Here is a 20,719-nt window from a genome sequence, read left to right as displayed (position 1 = left end):
GCTGATGAGGAGAACAGGAGCGACTTTCGTGGTCCTGGGAGGGCGGGGAGGGGACAACAAGAAGGATTCTACGCGGAGTCGGGAGCGATCAAACGAGTCGAGGGAGAACGGTGATACACAGAGCGTTAAAGGGAATGACTTTTTTTCCTCGAGTACAATAAATACACAGAGTGTTCCACTACAAGCTTGTTCGGGATGTGTTTTTTTTTTTTTTTTCGATGGGGTTTTATGACAGAGCTGCGCTCAAAGTTTAGCGAGACAACGGTATTCTGCGTGCCCATTGAGCAATTCTGTTTTCATCGTTTCGTATCTGTGTGCGTGTGTGTTTGTGTAGGTATACGCGTGTACGTGTACGTTTGCGTTTGCGCGTGTTTTTCTTTCTCAGCTACCTTCGCCCCTACGATTTTTCGGCCTTCGAACGAATTCTCGGCCCGCTGGCTTTCTTTCTTCTCTTTTTCGCAACGCCACGCATGGTCTTTCCTCGTTCGTGTACGTTTGCGTACGTTTGCGTACGCGTGTATGTATGTATGTACGTGTGTCTGTTTTCTCGCGTTCAGGTTCGTTTCTTTAAACTTCACGGATTATTGTTTTTCTGCGTTTCTCTCTCCTGTACCGATATTCTTCTCGGTTGTACTACGGGGAGCGAAAAGGGGGGCGGGGCGGGCGTCTCAACAACACGTCGGCGGCGGCCCGCCGCGTATTACTTCGTTTCCATTTCTTTTTCTCTCTCTCTCTCTCTCTCTCTTTCTCTTTCACTCTCTCGGTTTCTTTCTTTCTTCTCGCGTTGCCTCTTTCTCTCGCCCGAGTGTTTTCGTATTCTTTTCTCGATCAGCAAAAAGAAGAAAAAAGGAAGAAACGAAAAAAAAACAACAACAACTCTCTCTCGTCCACTCTCTCGCGGCTTTTACGACCTAGCCTTACGAATTTACTATTTACATCTCTGCGCCGTACGCCGATTACTACACAACGAAGTTTCACGCGACTTCTTTTCTCCTCGTATCCTTTTTTTCTCCTCGTCGCCATCTCCTATGCTCTCTTGCACTCAGCACGCACACGCTCTCTCTCTCTCTCTCTCTCTCTCTCTTTCTTTCAAACTTTCTCACACACAAGCACACGCGTACAAACACGCGCAAACACGTTGACTACTCTCGTCTCGTACCTTTTTTCTTCGTTTTCTCTCTTATTACGCGCTGCATCGTATCTCCTTCACGTGCGTACGCGCCGACGCGCGACAAACACGCGCAAACGCGTCGCGGTTTGTCGCGCGCGCGTTGCGCTCTCGAAAGAAAAAAAAAAAAAAAAAACACTGAAAAATAAACACAAAGAAAACAACAAAAAAGACACGGGTCTTTCTGTGTGCGCGCGTGTGTACGCGTGTACGTGTACGTATGCGACTTGTCTATACATGCGAGTGTGTGTATGTATGTATGTATGTATGTGTAGGTGTGTTCTATGGTACCTAAGGTTCTCCGCTGCGCGAATCAGAAATCGGACAGACCGTTTTTCTTGATTTTTTTTCTTTTTTTTTCTGTTCTCGGCTCGTATCGCCCTTCGGAGACGAGAGACACGGACACGCGGATTCGCGATAAAATGGTACGGTTAGATTTGCAAACATCTCGGAGGGCCGCGGCGGGCCGGGTCAGTCTGATTCGTTTGAAACGAAAGGAAGAAAAAAAAAAGAAAAAAGGAAAAACATCGTTCCCGTGGAGAACGTTTCGTAAATATCGCGGCCGCGATCCGCTCGCTCGACTAACCGAGACTCGCATCGCTTTTCGGCCAGTGGAGTTGATCGAAAAGCCCGATTTTCTTTCTTCTTCTCTCTCTCTCTCTCTCTCTCTCTCTCTCTCTATCTCTTGTTCAACTCTCCGTCTTTCGTGAAATCTCTTTTTTCTTTTCTTTTTTTTCTTTTCCTTTATTATTTTGCTCGTTTGCTGCGATTTTTTTTTTTGCCCCGACTCACTTGCACAAGCACGCTCACGCGTTTTCCATTCGTTCCTTGTTCCTGGTCGATCGCACGCACACCCACTCGCACTCTCTCACTCGTGTTCGTTTTTTTTTTTTCTTAATCTTTCCCTACGCGCACATACACAAGATGATAACTTTTACGATTATTATACCTTACACATGTTACAATAATATTAATTACTTTTATAATATTCAATAATTATAGTAGAGTAAGATGATCGATGAATGAGGTGGAGACTGTACAGGATGCGCGATTTCCATGATTATCACATGTAGATAGATTATTAATTTCTGTAACATTCAATCTTTCTTGTCTTACTGTTTTCCCTCCTCGTTTACCCTTCGACGCGGGCCACCCACCGGGTCACGGTTGGGCCCTCGATAACCCTAACCCTCGGGGCCCGGATCGGTTTCCGGGACCACGAGGGATAGGCGTCCTTACGGTGCGTTATCGTCGATGGTAGATAGGCAAATAGGTAGGTAGCTTCCTTTGGGTGGACAGGTGAATCCCCTAAACACGGCGCACTCTGTTTTTTTTTTTTTATCATTTTTTGTCTTCCCACGGGAACAGCCACACTTTCTCGTGTCCAAAGCGTCCCGGTAGTTTCCGTCCGTGTCCATCGGTAAATCACCGCACCAGTATTTTTTTTCGTTTTGTTTGTTTTGGAGAACAGAAATATCCTTCGTAAATACGACACGGAGGGGGTTGGCGGTGGCGGTGGTGGCGACGGCGGCGGTGTCGTTGGTGGTGTTGGTTGTGGCGATGGTGCGTCCCCGCGTGGGAGGCCCGTGACGCGGTTTTCGTTTCGGTTTTCGGTCCACCGTCCTCCCACCGACCTCCGGATTCGTGTCTCGCGCAGATTATCGATTAATAGTTTAAATTAATAAATTATTTGGTTTATCACGCGCTCAGAGCGTCCTGGCACTTTCATACTTTTCGTTTATCAATATGTTTTCTCGCAACCGGGAGGGCCCCCAACCCCGACGGGTCGCGACACGGACACACAAAGATCGTCAACGACGACGCCGGACGTTTTCTTTCTTCTTCGTCTTCTTCTTTCTCCTCCTCTTCTTCGTCGTCTTCGTTGTCGTCGTCGTCTTCGTCCTCGTCCTCGTCTTCGCTGCGCCGCGGGTTTCTCACGGGCCCCACCGAGACGCCACGTTCCGTGTCAGAGAGTTTTACCAACGCTCGCGACGAACTCGCGACGAACCGCGAGACCACTACGCCTCGAGGGACAGAGCTTTGCACGGTCCCACTAGGGGCCTGGGCGACGGGGACGGCGACTTCTTCGAGAGATTCAACGGTTGCTGGCTGTCGGCGATGTCCACCTGGAGCTCCATCATGTTGCTCGGGCAACCGGATAGCATCAACGTCGCCGCCGTACTCGAGGTGGGCCTTGGACTCGTGCTCGTACTACTCGTCGCCGCCGCGGACAGGTACCTCGGCGACGAGGCCGGCGAGTTCCCGACCATGAGGTAGTCCGAGGAAGACTGTTGCTGCTGCTGTTGTTGCTGCTGCTGCTGTTGCTGCTGCTGTTGTTGCTGCTGCTGCTGCTGCTGCTGTTGTTGCTGTTGTTGTCTAGCACCGGTCGTCGTCGTGATGACGGACGTGGCCGGCCACCTGGTCGTGGAATAGCTGCTGGTGGCGCACTGTAGGAGACCCTGGGTACCCTGGGGCGAACGGGCGGTGATGGTGGTCGTCGAGGCGCATTGCTCGGCTGGCGATGGCGATACCGCCGGGGATCTGGGGCTGGTCTCGCCCCGCATTATGTAATTGTGGATGATGTCCGTGCGTTTCATCTGCTCGGCGGTCATCCTCGGTCCCTCCATCAGACTCCTGGCAAGCGTCGAGTGGGTGCTGCTCAGTAGGCTCGCGGTCTGGGGACACTGGGGCGGTATCTGATTCGAGGGACTTCGGGCCGGTGGCGAGGTAAGATGCAGATGGAGCTGGGACTGGGTGTGTTGCACGATCACGGCCGGCTCGGCCTCCGCGCTGTCCTTTTGTCGCAACGCGCGGAACTTCTTGTGGGGCTTGTACGCCTCGTCCATCAGGGAATTGGTGTCGTACAGCGGCGGCGCCTGGAGAACGCGTTTCAGTACCGGCATGTCCTCGACTTCCTTGTCCTCCGATCGGGGACTGGAGCAGACCGAGGTGGGAGCGCTGCTCGCGCTGCTGCTCGCCGGTTTGTCGGGTTTCTCGGTGCCCGACTCGATCCCGCTGTCGCTGGGCGAGTCCAGTTTACGGAAACGCGGACACTGGGGCGGCTGAGGTGTCTTGGAGAGCGAGGCCCGATGGAGCTCGTCGTCACCGGAGCTGGTGCTACCGGAGTTGGCTCGTCGACGATGCGGACAGAGACCACCGGCGAGGGTCGCGGCTAGCAACGGCGCGCTGGTCGCGTGGTGACCGCTAGGTGGTGCCACGTGGTGGTACTCGGTCAGGGAAGCTACCTCACCGCTGCAGGTGCTCTCGGTGCTGGACACGCTGCCCAGGGGACTCTTCACGGCTTCGTCCAATGTGACGTCCGACGCGGAGCCCCACGACGCCGGTGGTTCCTCCTCCATCGGCCAGTGTTGCTGTTGGGGTTGTTGCGCGCTTATCACGTGCTGCGTTTGCTGTTGCTGTTGCTGTTGTTGCTGCTGGTGCTGCTGTTGGGCCTGCATCTGCTGTTGTTGCTCGGTCATCTTGAAGGCCAACAGTTTCTCCGAGTGGAGGGTGTTCAGGGTCCTCAGATCGGGTATCTTCTTGAGCAACTCCCTGAGTATGTCCGGGTGTTGGGGATGGTTCTGCGCCAACACCGTTTGCAGAGCGTTTCGCAGCTTGTTGTGCATACGCTCGACCAGATCGGTGTTCCGAAGCCCGGGTCGATCGGCCGCGATCACCACCACGGAACAGAACAGTCCCAGCTCGGCGTCCGACAATCGCAGCGAGTTCACCCTCTCGGCGAAATCGAACATCGAGTCCATCAGGAACCGCGCGTTGCTGCTGTTGTGTATGGACTCCCGTTTCAACACCTGCCCGTTCAGACAGATCATGCTGTTCGTCTGGGCGTCGAACATGCAGGCGAGCCGCACCAGCAACACCTCGAACACGCCGGCCTTGAGCAGCGTGACCTGGTCGTCCTGAGCCAGCAGGCTGAAGCCAGGAATGCGTTTCGCGAACTCGACCACACCGCGGATCGCCGGCGAGAACCTCTTCGAGAAGTCTTGGAGCAGCTCTTGCTGGCCAGTCAACGGTTGAGGGTTAGGGTTCAGCGGGCATGCCTGGAACAGAACGAAGAGGACCGTCGCGATCAGCACCCACACGCACCACGCGGAACGAAACGATGGATATCTCTCTCGCGTTCCTCCCTACCCGTCGATCGAACGTCTATCCTCCGAGTCTCGCGGACGAAACGAACCTATCTCTCGCGAGACTTCCTCGTTTCACGGGCCCGTCGAGGACGACTGGTTTCGATTTCCGCGTTAAAACCGACGACTCTCGCCCAAGGACGAGTTCGCGCCGACGCGAGCCAAGCGTAAAAATGAACTTTCGAAAAAGATCACCGATTCATCGCGACTCGTGCAATCGTCGCGCGACGATATCCCGAAACCGCGCGGACGACGACGCGTGAACGACCGATCGACGGAAAAACACGCGAAAAAAGAAAAAAAAAAGAAGAACAACGAGAGAAGAGAAAAATATAGAACGAAAAGGTGAACCGTGTTAAAGAGAATGGATATCCGTGGATACTCACCAAGGTTGGCGGACACGCGGTGTAGTTTGGCGTCTCTCGAGCTCGCACGAGTATCGGGGCGACTTTGTCCCTGGTGAAGTCGCATGTGTCGAGATGCGCCTGCACAACGGTGGCGAGTAGACGTTGCTCGTCCTCCAGCTCGGCGGCTACCGCCTTCTCCTGGGAACGGCTGTGGGAGCTTTGCTGCATGGCAGCCAGAATCCTGGCCTTCTCGCGCTTGGGCACACGGCCGAATCGCACCGCTACAAGCAGAAACGGATGTCCACCGGTTAGACGGGAAGAGCACAAGTTCGAGTTCGGCGGTAAGCAGACCGAAGGACGCGTCGATGAATAGTTAATGCGATCAATGGATGAATCATGCAACGAACACGGCGGCGGTATCGCGCTCGTGGACGACCTTCGGGAGCATCGGTACTCGCGCGCGCGACGTCGTTTCGATACCGTGCGCGTGCACGCGGAAAAAGACGACGGGCCATCGTCCCGATCGCGTAAGGGGCCTGCAACGATCCAAGTCCGCGAGCTTCGACTGTTCGTGCACCTTGCCGCGGAACGCGACGCGTAGCACCGGATACGGTCGGTTGGTTCGTTGGTTCGTTGGTTGGTCGGTTGGTCGGTTGGTCGGTTGGTTGGTTGGTCGGGGCCGGGGAAAAAAATCGAGAGGGGAAAGCGCACGACTTTCTCGCGCGAGAAATGAAAGTGCGGATCCCGGTGGCCGGCCTCGTGCTACGAATCCACCGCTAGAAAGTCCCGCGGCTCCAGAAACGGTAGGGTGGTAAAGGGAACGCGCGGCAAAGTACGTCGACCCGATGCAACCGAACGCGAAACTCGTAGGGGTTGGTAAGAGCTTCGCGCTCGCGCGCGCACCCGTCACAGATACGCGGACACCTACGTGCATTGTGATAGTTGACAACTCCGTTGAGGATTCCCTTCAGTATAGGTAACTCGTCTCCCATGACGGTACGAGGAAAACCCGGGGTTCTTAACTGCGTCCCCCCTGGCGCGCGCGTAGCTTCGTATACGAACTGCACCGCGCACCGAAAACTATTCTCCCATAGGCACAATCACTACCGGTACGTCGTTGCCCGTAAACACCGTACGGCGCACCGTACGCGACCGTTTCGGTGTAACTCGGCGTGTCGCGGTGTATCACGGTCTGATCGTCCTCGAGGAAGCGTCTCCGCGCGGTGAGCGCGTGTCTCTTTCTCCGTATCACCGTCCGTCCGTCGGTGCGCGCTTTTTCTCTAATTTTCGCTCTCTTTGTCCGCGTAGAGTTTTCACCGGTGACGGATCGGCCGCGGTTCTCGACGGCTGACTTGTGCGCGTTGCGTCCGGCAAGTCACTCCAGATCGTAGTGCGGCGTGTGCACGGCGCGCCGCCAGACACACACGGGCTGGTTCGCGGTGTTCAAGAAAGGAGCGCGACAGTACGACGCGTGCAGACGCGAGACAGCATCACCGCCGACTGAGTGATGTTCCGCGGGTTGCGTTCAACAGCCCCTCCACTTATTCAGCCATCAACGACTCCCACCACCGGCCACGATTGTGGCCTTTGCCGAGCCTTTGGCCTTGAACTTGGTTTCAGCGACAGCCGCACGAGGCGTACCGCCGACCTATATATACTATATAGCGAGCGAATGTACGCGCCGAGCGTGGCGACCAGCGCGCACACGGAAAGAGAGGGTGTGCGTACCTGTGCGAGCCTCGCCGGTGCCCGCGTGTGTACGCCTGCGTGCGCCTCTCTACGTGTCCACGTACGCGTGTGAGTGAGCGAGCGCGCGCGCGCTCGCGCGTCTCGTCACTTTGTGTGTTCGTACTTGAATACGACAGAGAAAAAGGAAAGAGAGAAAGAGAGAAAGAGAGAAAGAGAGAAAGAGAGAGAGAGAGAGAGAGAGAGAGAGAGAGAGAGAGAGAGAGAAAACGAGAGGGACACACAGAGGTCTCGGTTGCCAGAGGTGACTCTTTTGTGCGCAGATGCGAACTTCCTTTGCCGGGGGTAAGTTACCCTCGACGACCTTGAGCAACCCCTCGCTCTGGCTATTTGCCCTGTCACCAGCTGCCGTCGAACGACTTATCTGTTCACGGACGATCGATCTCACTGTCGCCGGATATCGTATCCTCTCACCCGATGGGATTAACTCCCCGTCATCGACTTACTCGGCTTACGATTCTCCGGGACTACGGGAGGGGGGAGTCACCGTCGAGAAGAACGACCCTCGTCGTGACCGCGCCGGGTCATCGCGGTCACGACTCGTAACGCGAGCCGCCCGAGTCACGTACGAACATCGCCGTTAGACGGGGACGCGTCGTCGTGGCCGCGACGACGTATCGTCGAACGATTCCTTTCGCAAAGAGATCGTTCCTCGTCGGTCGTTCATTCGTCGATTCGAAACGATTCGACGGGATCTGGTCGACGTCGAGTTCGACGGTTCGTCGTGGAAGCGACGTAACGGAGAAACGTACGGAGAGAGCGGCGCGCCGCGACGCGTTCTTCGCGGCTGTCCGGCCGCAAATTGCGCGGCGGCTAAGTCAGGCACGTCGGTTTGGCGGGACCGTCGGAGAGGAGCATGCGCCCGAGAGCCAGGTGGCTCGACGCGGGAGTGGGGAGAAGCTCTCGCGCGGCGTAGTGGCTCGCGGGATACGCGGAGTGGGGGAAACGCGATCGCGAAGGGAACGAAGTTCGCGAGGTCTCCGCGCGGAGCGTAGCGCCACGCGACGGCGCGCTGTCGGTCCGCGAGTCGCGGGTGGGGGAAACGCTTCTCCGCGAGGAGATCGAGCACCGCGGAGTGGGGGCAAACGAGGGAGATGATCGCGACGGTGCGCGCGGGCTGGGGTACACGGTGGGGGACGCGTGGAAGGAGGTGGAAGGGTCACCGGGTACGTAGCGGCGAGTAGCGGTACTCTTTCTACGGACGTGGAGCCGCATGCAAGTCGAGCAATGCCCGACTATTGACCCCGGCGGAGTCCACGTTGCCATCGGTGGGACTTGCTTCGCAAACTTTGACTCTCCTCGTCCGAACCGAGGCGTTGCACGATCGAGCGCGCGCTTTCGGGATCACGTCCGCGAACGTTTCGCGAAACGTCGATCGACGGAGTCGCGCGAGGGTATCGACGATCGGCGATCGTCGACTCGCTGGTTTCGCGCCGATTCGAACTCGCGAGTGGACAAGGACGTTTATAGATCCGGAGCGCGGGGTGGTCGCGGTAGTCCACGGGAGCGAACACGGCCAACCGATGCGCCCGGGTCGTTGACCCAGCCGGGAGGTCCGCGCGTCGATCGAATCCACCTCGCGGGTTCCCGCGGCGCGAAAGAGGTCAACGGGAGGGATCGGGCGATGTTTCGAAAAGAAAGCAAGCTCATCGCGGACCCGATCGGGGGATAATCGCGGCTGCTTTCTCAAACGGCGAACTGGCCACTTTCGCCCATTGCGACACTCTTGCCGTGTCGCGGGAAGCGGCGTTACGCAAACGGTCGATGACCCGCCACTCTAGATTTTAGAAACTACTCTTTCGGAGAAATGTGTTACACGACCACCGTCGTCCAGCTCCTCCCCCCCGTCGAGGGGAGGGGAAAGCGCGGGCACCGCGGTGGTGCGGTAATCGGTTTTTCTCTCGTGGTTTTTCCACCGCGTTCGTTGCCTTCTTTACGGGCTTTCGACCACCGTGCGTTCGAAAGAAAAAAGAAAATGGAAAAAGAAACGCGACTCGGAACGACCGTCCGTGAAAGGGAACCGCGACGCGCAGGAATTTCCAACGCGGTGCTGGAAAATTGTGCTTCGCGGTCGGACAAAGTATAGTCCTCCGTACGTGTCCCGAGAAGGTAGCCCGTCGCGTCGGTGCGTTGGTCGCGGCGAGCGCTACTCGACCGCGTCCGACCTTCCAGCCAGGTTCGTTCTCCCGAGCTCTCCTAACTGTACCGCGCGGCGGTTAACGTGCGCGCGCGCGCGCGCTCGTGCTCGCGCTCGCGTTCGCGATACGATAGCGAGGCGTGAAATTGCCGAATCAAAGACTCACCATCACGACTCATGCCGACGGCGATGCACTTCTTGAGGCGGCAATACTGGCAGCGGTTCCTGTTGATTCGCAGAATGCTACACTGCTGGTTCTTGGTGCAGGGCCGATACTGTATCTTCTGCTGAATGCTCCGCCGGAAGAATCCCTGCGAATCACCAACGAAACCCTCGTCAGTCTGACCGTCACTGTCCGATGAGGACCCCGACGAGCAATTGGTCCCCGTGCGCGGGGTGGCCAGGTCACATTCGCACAAGCACCCCATTAATTCACCTGGGCCAAATTGTGCGCGGGCCGCGGTTTCCTTAAATCACGGACGTATCGCGAGAACGAGGATCTCGTGTATCGTATCTCTCGCGTGCGTTACGCACGCCGCACACTACTCGTGGCCCTCTCCTGCGGTCTCCTTCGAGCAAAACCGTCCGTGTCTCGGTCCGGTCCCACGGAGTCAGCGTACGTACGTACGGACGGACGGACGGACGGGCGGACGGACGGACGGGCGGACGGGCGGACGGACGGACGGGCGACGAACTCGAGCCGAACCGAACCGACCCGACGGACCCGTCGACGAACGTACGGTATCCTCGCGGTACGAACTCGCGGTGAATTCGCGAATGGACGAACCGCGCGCGGTCCACGACCAGTGTCAGGGAAAACTCTCGCGTCACAGTACCGGTCCTTCCGTAACGAGAAAAAAACAACTCCACTGATAACGAAAACGTTGTCGTTGTTCACCGGTGGTGGTTCGTTACCGGTGGTAGCGCTGTTTCCGTAGCTGGTGTCGGCGCGCTCTCTCTCTCTCGCCTCGTACCACTAAACTCACCAACGAACCGAGCGTAACTGTTCGGCTCGTACGATCGTGCGAGTCGAAACGCGAGTTTCGGGCAGCGGGGGGGAAGGGGCGTGAAAGAAGCGACCGTTTGTATCGAAGCTTGGCTGTGGACTGGCTCTTTCTAGCACAGAGAGCATAGAGCCTCGGCACATTGCCTCTGGCTCGCCGAGGTGGGGGACACTCTGACCCAATTCCCGGACGTTCACCCGCAGTTCACCGCGTGAAAGTGAGAGTCCCCCTTGCGCGCACCGGCGCTACCCGTCTCGCTCGCTCCCTCGGTCCGTCTCCGTTCCGCCGCCTGACCCGTTCGCGCGCGCTGGCAAACCCTCCGGTATCGCGGTCCTCGTCGAGCGAACGGACCCGCCGCCGCGCGCGACCATAGAGCCTCGCGCGCGCTTCGAGCGCTCTACTAACGGGTTCCTTCCCTCCTCTCCCTCGCCGAACGAGCTGCCTCGCGCTCCGTTCGGCAAGGAACCACCCTCCCGGAGTATACCGCCCCTACCCTCGCGCCTCCTATTCTCGATACCTCCGACCCCTCTGACAGCGCCACGAATAAACGCGGGAAGCGGGAAGGAACCCCCGTTTTTCGCCACTTTCCACCAGCAACGAACACACTTTTTTTTCGGGGAGGTGTTTGCTTTTCCGGAAGGATTACTATTTTTCTCTTTTCTTTTACCGTTTCTCTCTCTCTATATATACATATATGTATACATATATATATATGTGTGTATATATATATCTCTCTCTCGCTCTTTGTTTTATCTTTTTAGGTGAACGACCCTCCCGGTGTTATCGACGATCGTTGGGGGGTGGTTCTCGATTTTCCGCGCGAATAAAATCTCCCGGTTTCGAAGGCTCGAGAAACGAAGGAGGGGGTAGAAGGGAGGCAGAGATACGCGGTCGTTCCGGTGTCCGTTTCTCGCGGTGGCTTTTTCACGCGGGAGCGCCGCGTTAATTGAGAATGGTGAAGGAGGTAGGTCAGGGCGGAGGAACTTCCCGGCCGCGTATCGGTCAACGACCTCGCGGCTACGGTTACGTAACGAACGACGCGTGGAACGTTGTCGTTCGTGTCGTTCGTTCGTTCGTTCGTTCGTTGGTTCGTTCGTTCGTTCGTCGTCGTCGTCGTCGTCGTGGTGCTCGTCGTCGCGTATCTTCAGCCGGCCGATGTCAGCCGAGGCGCAGGCGCGCTCGTGTGTATGCATGCACGTATGCGTACGGAATTGGCGACACTCGTCGTCGTCAAGTGACTCTCTCGTGACGTCAGACACGCGACCTCGCCTACCTCAACTTCGTGCACAGCCCGAGACGAGAGAACGATGTACCGTTGCACCTCCGCGCCCGGCCTGTCAATCGGTGCACGCGTTCGATGCAAGTCAATGAACTGTCAGCGTTGCCAATGTTAAGCCGTCTCTTCTGCCGCGGTTCGAATCACGGGCCCGTTTCCGTTTCGAATTCGTTCGTTTCGAACCGATGGAGGTACGAGCGCAACGAATCCCTCGTTCGCGGTGTTTCTTTTCTCCGGTTCTATCGACCCGCGTGACGCTCGATTTAATAATTTCATCCCCCGGCGTTGTCCAACGATCGGGGATCGTAAATTCCCCGCGGCGGACGTACTCTTTCTCGTTTCGTTCGCGGCGATTATTTTCTTCCCTCCTCTTCTTCTTCTTCTTTTTTTTTTTTTTCTTTTTCCGGTTTCGCGCGAGCGACTATTACCGCGAGGATCACGCGAGCCGCTAAATCACGGGGCGACAAATTGTTATCGGCCGCGAGCTGGTGTCGCGGATGCCCGGACGAGGCCAGCAACCCCTGTTGAACCCCTTGGTTGGCGGGAATCCGGCAGAGGTGGGACTGGCTCGAGGGGGCCGGGGTGGAATTGTGGGAGAATGCGGTGCATCGATCTCTCAAACCGTGCATTCGCCCTGACGGGTCAGGGGGCGACCACCTTCGCGCGCTGCCGAGACTTACGTTCAGAGGCGCACGCGCCTCCATTGTGTCACATCCGCGGAAAGTGCGAACGGATCGCCCCCGTGAGGGCCCGGTGATCCCTTCGATTTTTCGGGAATACGCGATCGCGCGCGGAACAACTGAAACGAGAACTCGATCGGGAGCTAAATCGAAATCTCGCGTCCCGTCGAAGAGAATCGTTTCTTTTTCCCCACGAATCCGGACAATCCCCCCGATTCGAACTTCTCGAGCGTTCCATCGGTGAAGAAATTGAAAAAGTCGGGGGACGCGATTGATCGGAACTTCCCCCTTTCGCTACGTCTCGACGAACGATGGAATTTTTCAAATTTCTCAATTTTCTCGAATTTTTCAAATTTCTCGAATTGCTGAAATTCATCGAATTTCCCGAACTTTGGAAATTTTCAAAATCTGCTCCAAGCTACAAAGCACGAGTCGTAAACTTCTATCGCGATATCTGCTTCTAAAAGGAAACTAGACGAGACGAATTTTTCGATCGGTGATATTTTTACGAAACTTGGCAGGAAAATATTCCACGTGTATTTTATTTCGTTCGCGTTCGTGTTCGAGAAGCGAAAAGTACTTTTAAAATGATAAAGAGGTAACGATTTAGTCAAAGTTCTCGAAAACTAACGGATCGGTATCGACTACGGACAGAATCTGTGCCTTAGTGAAATTTTTAATCGCGTCGCGTTACGTATTCGACACCTTTTCCAATCTCCGTTGCTTTTCGAGAAACTTGACCAAACGGATACTTTATTCGTCGACTGGAGAATAGTTTTCACCTTCCGAACGCGAATATCGTATTGCAAAATTTTTGAAACGTTCGACGAAAAATTGTTCCGTGTTGATCCTACTCTAACGAAGAACGAAAGATCGATTTTAAACGGGATTAGCAACGTGGACGCTTCAATTAATTTTTCGTGAGCCAAAATTACTCGTTCACGAATGCTCGCGGTATTGTTGAGTGAGAGATCGGTCCTGGAAGGAATCGCAAACCGTATTGGGTCAGACGTCTCGATCGGTCCTCGTAAGCTCGGCAACTTATCCAAAATTGCTAGTTCGCGTCCACGTTCTACTTCCCCGATGATACCGTGTTCCCCTCTTTGGGTTCTTTCTCCCAACAATGACCCTATCATCGACGATTCATCCAAGAAACGTAACCTACCGTCTTCCAGAATCCCCTGTTACTTCGTTCGAACGACCGTTCCAAAATTACCAGTCTCCGTCCACATTCTACTTCCCTGATGACATCACATTCCCCTCCATCGTTCTTTCTTCCTACAATATCAACGATGATCTCAGAAAACGTAACCTGCCAGCTCCAAGAGTCTCCTGTTCGCTCCGTTCGCATTCTACTTCCCTGATTTGAAAAATCCCCGGTTCGCTTCGTTCGATCGAAAATTAACGGTCACCGTCCACATTCTACTTCCCTGATGACACACCGTCGTCGACCAGCTCGAAAAATCTAACCTATGCGGAATCTCCTGTTACCTCGTTTCAACGACCGATCGAAAATTATCCATTCTACTTCTCCGACGATACCTCTCCGTCGCTCTTTTCCCCCGTAATAGATATTTCGTCGCCGATTCGGTAAAAAAAAAAAAAAAATACCTAACCTGTAAATTTCCAAAATCCCCCCTGTCCGGTTCGTTCGAGCGTAACCCAGCTCCTGGCACGAAAACGGGTCTCCTCGTAATCGCGGAACACCGATCGGGTGTCATCCCTTCTGACGCGAATTCCGCGCGTACAACAACCCCGGGTCGCGATGCCTGCCGCGAGTCACGTTCACCGGTTCGCTTTTATTTTCCGCGAAAGGAGCGAGTTCGGCGACGACGGTGCGGGTTTCGCGTGCATGTGCATCGGTGCGTACCTACACGCCGGTGCAGCCACACACGGGGCACGTACACGAGCGCATACAGATGTAGGTAAGGAGAGTGTGGGATATACACACGACGTGGCCGCGGGGCCAACGACCGGAGCGCGCGATTGCATCGCTGGAGGGGAAGGGGGGGGGGGGAGTCGAGCGGTCCGTGGTGGAGGGGTAGTAGGGGAAGGTGAGTGTATCTGCTCCCACGGGCGTAGGGCGAGGAGGGGAACGAAGACGGAAAACGAGCGAGCGAGAAGGAGGGCTCGCGGAGCCAACAAAGAAGGACCAAAAGACGCCGAGCGAGAACGAGAGGGCCGCGGTGGGGGAGACCGAACGAGAGAGAGAGAGAGAGAGAGAGGGGGAGTGAGAGGTTGGGAGGGAGACGAGAGGACAGGACACGAAACGAAGTAACGGTGACGTACATAATGCGCGCGCCCGTGCCGGCGCATGCGCCCCCCGCTCGTAACGCCGCGGATACTCTCCGCTCCGCTCCGCTCGGGGGCATTAACCGCTCGCGCGTACTCGCTCGCTCCGACGCGCACCTACGACCCCAAGAATTCGCTGCTCGCTCTGCTCCCCGGACGCCGATGTATCGGTCAAGTCGATCGCCGAGGTCAGAGATGCTGATCGCCCGCGCTCGCGTAATCCGCCCGCCAACCCGCCGGGAAATCGCGCGGAAAATCCGCCCAGACTCTGAACCGAACCGAACAATTTTCTATGACGGTTTTTTCGAATCTCGTTCCTCTTGTTCGAAACGGAGACCCCTACGAGATTCGACCCGATTTTTGTTCATTTTAACGAGAAAGTCCGATTCGAAGTATTCTTTAGCGAGAGATTTCAAAGTGGAGGATTCGACAAATTTTCTCCGATCGATTTTTCGAATCTTCGACGTTCGTTTTTTTTTTAAGGTGAGAGATTGTACAAGATTCGAGCGACTTGTTAATCAGTGGGAAAATTGAATCGGAAGTTTCATTTGGCGAGAGAATTTTGTACACCTTTCGCGAAATAGTGATCGGGATCGATTTCGATCTCGATCTCACGACGTTAACTCCAAGTAACGATACCTCGTGTGTTTCGTTTTGTCGATCCGGTGGTTAAAAATAGAATTTAATATCCGCGGGAATTTAGAAGAGCGCTCGATGAAAATAACGATCGAAGATCGTCGAAACGTTGACGATCTCGAAAAGTGGACACCGATTCGATCCGTAACGAAACGATATTTCGAACGATTCTGGAAACGTCGTACGCGGAGAAATTGTCGGGACTCGGGAACGAATATAAGATTTCCAAGATGGTCGATCGAAGCGATCCGCAATCGGGTAAATTCAATAGAAACGACGAGAAGAAACGGTGCCGTTGGCCGAGCAGCTTTAATACTCTCGTTTGACCTCGAACAGTTCGCTGCTCTATTCCCCGGGCATCGATACCGGGGAAGTCGACCGCCGAGGTCACCACTCGAACTATTTTCTATTTCCACCCACGCTCGGTATCTCTTACGGATCTCTAATTAAATCTATTAACACCGTGAGCGATAAACGGGAGACAACGGTTGTTCGCGGAACGGTCGCGAATAGTCGAAAATCCTGACAACGTGTTTACCGTTTCTTCCGTCAATTACGCCCACGAGAATACACTCTCGAAACGTAATCCCCGATCCTCCTGACTCGCGGTGGCTCCACTTTTGGCGTTCTCGATCGAATATCCGTACGGTGTCCCGCGTATCCGCGATTCGTTTAACGACGTCACCCTCCCCCGTTATCTACGATAACTCGTAGAAATTGGGTTCCGGGATCGACTATCCGTGTCCCCGACGAGGATCGTTTCGCAGGAAGGATCGTGCGCGTCGGTCCCGTTTCCCCGAAGCGGGCAAACTCGTATGAAACCGAAGCGGGCCGAGGGAGCGCGGGGGGCGATCATCCACGGGCGCGGGGTGTCGTATTTCACGGGGTGGGTTTATCGGGGCGGCACAGAAGCGTGACGTTCGATTCCGCGCGGCGTGACGCGGCGGGGAAGCGTTATCTTGAAACGCTGGTGCTCCCGCTCCGGCCGGCCGGCCGGCCGGAGATACCGCGTCGAGCGAACACCTACCACGATAATAAGCGGCTGACCCGATTCTAAAGTAGATGCACCGGGGTCAGTAACCCCAACCGAGCACCGAAATACCCGCGCAATCAAATGAAAATGAGATCACGACTCGTTACGACATCAAAAATGACGGTTAGCCGAGAGGGAGGAAGCGGAGGAGGAGGAGGAGGAGGAGGAGGAGGAGGAGGTGGTGGAGGTGGAGGAGGAGGAGGAGTAGGAAAAGGAGGAGAGGAGGAGAATCCGCGCGCGCTGGCGATAGAGTAGGGGAGGTGAGACGAGGAGGATGCGACGGAGGTGGAGGAAGGAGCTCGAGGGAGCAGAGGGAAGCCGGGGAGGGGGGGCTGCTCTCACCCGCGGCGGAAGGGGGCAGCGAGCAGCCAGGAGGTGGTGGTGTAGAGGGAGGAGGGAACAGTCGTGTGACGTAACTGGCTCGGGGGTCGACGACCGGAGGGTTAATGCACCGGTCGCCTGGTTTCAACCCTCCGGAAAAAGAGTCGACGCGCACACCTCCACCGTTGATTGTCCCGCCGGGGAGGAGATTTACGAAGGAACGTCGACCGGCGAAAAATAAAAAGAAAGAAAATCCAACCATTTTTCGCTCTTTTCCTACGGTGCTCCCCCTCCGTTCCGCGCACGATCCTCGTCGTTGTCGTCGTCGTCGTCCCGTGATACTCCATAGGAATTCCAAGAGGACGGGGGAAAGGGAAGGGGGGGCAGGAGTGTTTCGCGCGCGAATTTCGACCGTATGGAAAGTGGATACACCGCGAACGTTGACCCTGCGCGCGCTCGCGAGAACGAACCGATTCGAGATTCGAGTGTTCCGATGGTACGCGCCACGAACGCTGAAAAATCCCCGGGAACGCGATTACTCGGAGCTCGGTTGGATGGGGGAGGGGAAGGGGGAGAGATCCGCGTACGGGGCGACGTGTACTAGGGTGGAGGAGTAAGATACACGGGGCACACGGATTCGGTGGAGCCCTTTCGTGAATCGAGCCGTTTATTCCGCAACGCGTCGCGGCGCGGGATATACCGTGGCTTTTATCGCGCGTTTATCGCACGGCCACGTGATCGCCGCCAACGAGAATCTCTCGTGCCCGTAAAACTGAGCCCAGGTCAGTGACGCGTGCACGAAAAGTGTCGTGCTCCGGGAGAGGGAGGAGGACGGAGGGACGGAGGAAGGGAGGGAGGGGGCAACGTCCCGACGAAATCTGGGCCAACGCGAGAACTACTCCCTGCGGAATCGCGGGCCCGATCGGTTCCCGCCATTTTCCGACTCTTCCGCGAACCGAATACCGACGATGTTTCATCGTTTTCGAACGTTCCGAAAAATTTCCACGTCCCTCGTGGACTTTCGACAGCTTCTTTGCTCGAGAGAATCGAAAAGTTCACCGTTTTTTATGGAGAGAGAAACTTTACGTATATAAGGAAAGAATATTTATATATATAAAGAGAAAAAATTTATATATATATATATATATATATATATATAGAGAGAGAGAGAGAGAGAGAGAGAGAGAGAGAGAGAGAGAGAGAGAGATTCCTTGAACCTGGACGCAGAGGAACGAAGCGGAGAAGCGACCGAGGAAAAGTAGCTTGCGGCCGCGCGCGAGTCGCTATGGCGAAATAGTGCAACAGCAGTGCGACCGAGCGACCCAGTCTTAAAGATACCCAACACTCTTCCGCGTTCTCTTCCCTTTCCACGGGTGCCTTCTTCCAGCACCATAAGACGGTCTCTACCGCTAGCGGCTAGGTCACTCGGCGACTACTCGTTCGGCGTAGCGCCTGTTACGGCGCTGCGGCCATAAGTTACTGACCCAGTCAACCGGCCCGAGGCTCCCCGATCGGGGGATCCCTCGCCGGGGTGGGGGAACCTAGACGGAAAAAAATCTCCGCGGACAGATATCATCGCGCGCCCGGTCCGTCCGGTTCTCTCTCTCTCTCTCTTTCTTTCTTTCTCGTTTCGGGGGATCGCGAGAGGACCAGTCGCGGTCGGTCGGTCGCTGACAGCGGGGGTTGCACCGCACCGTGGACCGGAAAGAGATCGAGACGCACTTTCCCTTTCCCGCGGTCGGCCGGCGATCATCTCTTTGGCTTTTCGGGATCTCGCCAGTCCACTCTCTCTTTCCTTTCGTCTGGACGGCGACCTCCCCGGGAGTGAAACGATCGCGCCGGGGTGCTTTCCGGTTCTACGGGTGTCTCGGAGCGAGGACGATTCAGGGAAAGTCGTCGTTGTCGTTGTCGTTGTCGTCGTCGTGGTCGTTGTCGCGGTGTCTCGCGACGAGGGCAATGGAAACCCTCGAACCGAAGTGTTCTCGAGGCAACGTTAAAGTTCGCGAACGTCGAACATCGGAGAGAACTGTCAGAGAGAGACGCGAGCGCTCGGTGAGAGGGCACGAAATCATCGGGTCGACGGACGAGGAAGATCTGCGAGCACCGGAGCGCCGATTCACAACACCTGGCAGCGCGCGCTCCCCACCACCGACTCCCACCCGGCCGGTGGAGGGGGTAACGGGGCGAGCGGTGGGGGTCGCCGTTCTGCCACTACCGCGCGCGAATTCGCGGCCTGTGCTCACCGTACCCCCACCCGTGCGCCTCCTTGAAGTCGCACAATGACGATCACGAGGACGTTGGCCTTCGCGGGACGTAATTATCGGTCTCGAGGGAAACGATTTACATTCGGTTTGAGGTTTCACGGGGAACGATTTTTATCGGCGGTCGGCACACCGTCACCGATCGCGAAAAGCGCGCCACGATTCGATCCAGCGACCGGTCGATTGTTTCTAGACGATAGGAATTTCGAACCCTATCGATCGATTCTATTTCCCTTCACCGGGAAGAAATCGACCCGCGGTCGTTTATTTTCGGCGACGGTCGAATACACCCCGAGCGTTCGCCGAGTCGAAGAATAGAAAAACTTCGGTGGGGAAGCTGGACAGGAAGTGGCGCGGACGGATGTGCAGTCTCCGTTACACATACCTGTGCGAACGATTTCCACCACCCCTAAACACGGCCGCACGAAAACCACCCGACACAAAGCGAACGGTCCGAGGCGTCTACCTGTCCTCGACCCTTCTCACGCGCGTTTTCCACCGATGTTCGAAGGTTATCGCTCGTCAAAGAATTTCGCCACATTTTACGCTTCCTTTGCGTAACCGCCCGCGTGGCTATTGTCCGAGATCGTAGCCTCTGTCCGTTTCGATTTTCCTCGAAAACGCGCGAGCTGACCGCGTATCCGGTGGAGATTTTCTTCACAAATTCGAGTCCTTCCCGATGCTTTCACGCGGAAAAATATCCGTTCCGAAAATCGACTCGTTCTCGTATTTGCGACCGATCGTACAAAATTTCTTTTTCGAAGAAAAAAAAAAATTATTCTCCGCGAACACCTTTGACTCACGAACCAGTGTATACTAATATTCGTTAATCGAACGTGTAAACCGCGTTCCCGATATTCTCGAGATCGCGTCAGCGCGGACACTCGATAAGGATCCCCTTGTCTCTGGCAGTCGACGGAAGAAAAGGGACCTTGGCGAGATTTTTCGTCTACCGGGAGAGGCTACCCGGTCGAGGAGGTAACGTCAAGGATCAGTTGAAACGTCTCGCGATTTCCGTGTAGACAAGGTCGAGCCACGGCTCGGTCGATAGCTTCTCCGTAGCCTTGGTCGCATCGTACATTCACATTCAAGCTCCGTTCACTTCCTGGCCACATGGCTGGTGTCGCGGTTCGGCGTTTACGATATTTTTCGTCGTCCCCTTTATTCCTCGAAAATTCCTCCGTCGAGGAACAATTTCATCGTACGGGGACACGAGGAAATATATCGTAAAACGTTCGCGTTGATTCGACTCCCGTTGCAACATTTTCGTCGTCCTCGCGTATCGAAATTCCTCGGCAAGAATGCGGAGACAAAAAGAGAAAAGAAAAAAAAAGAAAGAAAGAAAACGAAACACGGTTATCGAGAAAATGCTGAACGGAGTAGTCGCGCGAGGCAGGGGGGAGTATCGAGTTGCGAAATTTCGACTCACCTTGCAGCCCTCGCAGGAGTGTACCCCATAGTGAAAACCGGACGCCTTGTCCCCGCATACGCGGCACAACACGGTGGTCCCGTCGAATTCTGCAATAGAGGAGAGAAAAAAAAAACGATTACACTCGGGTCCACCAAAACGGAACGAGATACGCGAACCGGGTGTGGTGTGCACACCAAATACGTGCGTGCGTATATGTGTGTGTGTGTGTGTGTGTGTGTGTGCTTCTCTCCACGTGGCGGAG

General features: G+C 55.6%; 1 protein-coding gene across 2 annotated transcripts in view; it reads right to left on the bottom strand.

The window, feature by feature from the left end:
• Positions 1-125: 125 nt before the first annotated feature.
• The window catches only part of E75 (ecdysone-induced protein 75), a 145,544-nt gene continuing 124,950 nt past the window's right edge, over positions 126-20,719 (bottom strand). For both annotated transcript variants that reach the window (XM_076310846.1, XM_076310845.1), the window contains exons 2-5: positions 20,476-20,564; positions 9,710-9,854; positions 5,700-5,941; positions 126-5,226 (exon numbers count right to left, since the gene is read on the bottom strand). In XM_076310846.1, coding sequence (XP_076166961.1) covers positions 3,187-5,226; positions 5,700-5,941; positions 9,710-9,854; positions 20,476-20,564 — 2,516 coding nt within the window. In that variant the 3' untranslated portion in view covers positions 126-3,186. The remainder of the gene's footprint in view (positions 5,227-5,699; positions 5,942-9,709; positions 9,855-20,475; positions 20,565-20,719) is intronic.

This window comes from Ptiloglossa arizonensis, chromosome 5 (genome assembly GCF_051014685.1).
Source record: "Ptiloglossa arizonensis isolate GNS036 chromosome 5, iyPtiAriz1_principal, whole genome shotgun sequence".
NCBI classification, from domain to species: domain Eukaryota; kingdom Metazoa; phylum Arthropoda; class Insecta; order Hymenoptera; family Colletidae; genus Ptiloglossa; species Ptiloglossa arizonensis.
The sequence above is the reverse complement of the archived record's forward strand: the minus strand, read 5'-3'. Positions and strand labels throughout refer to the sequence as shown.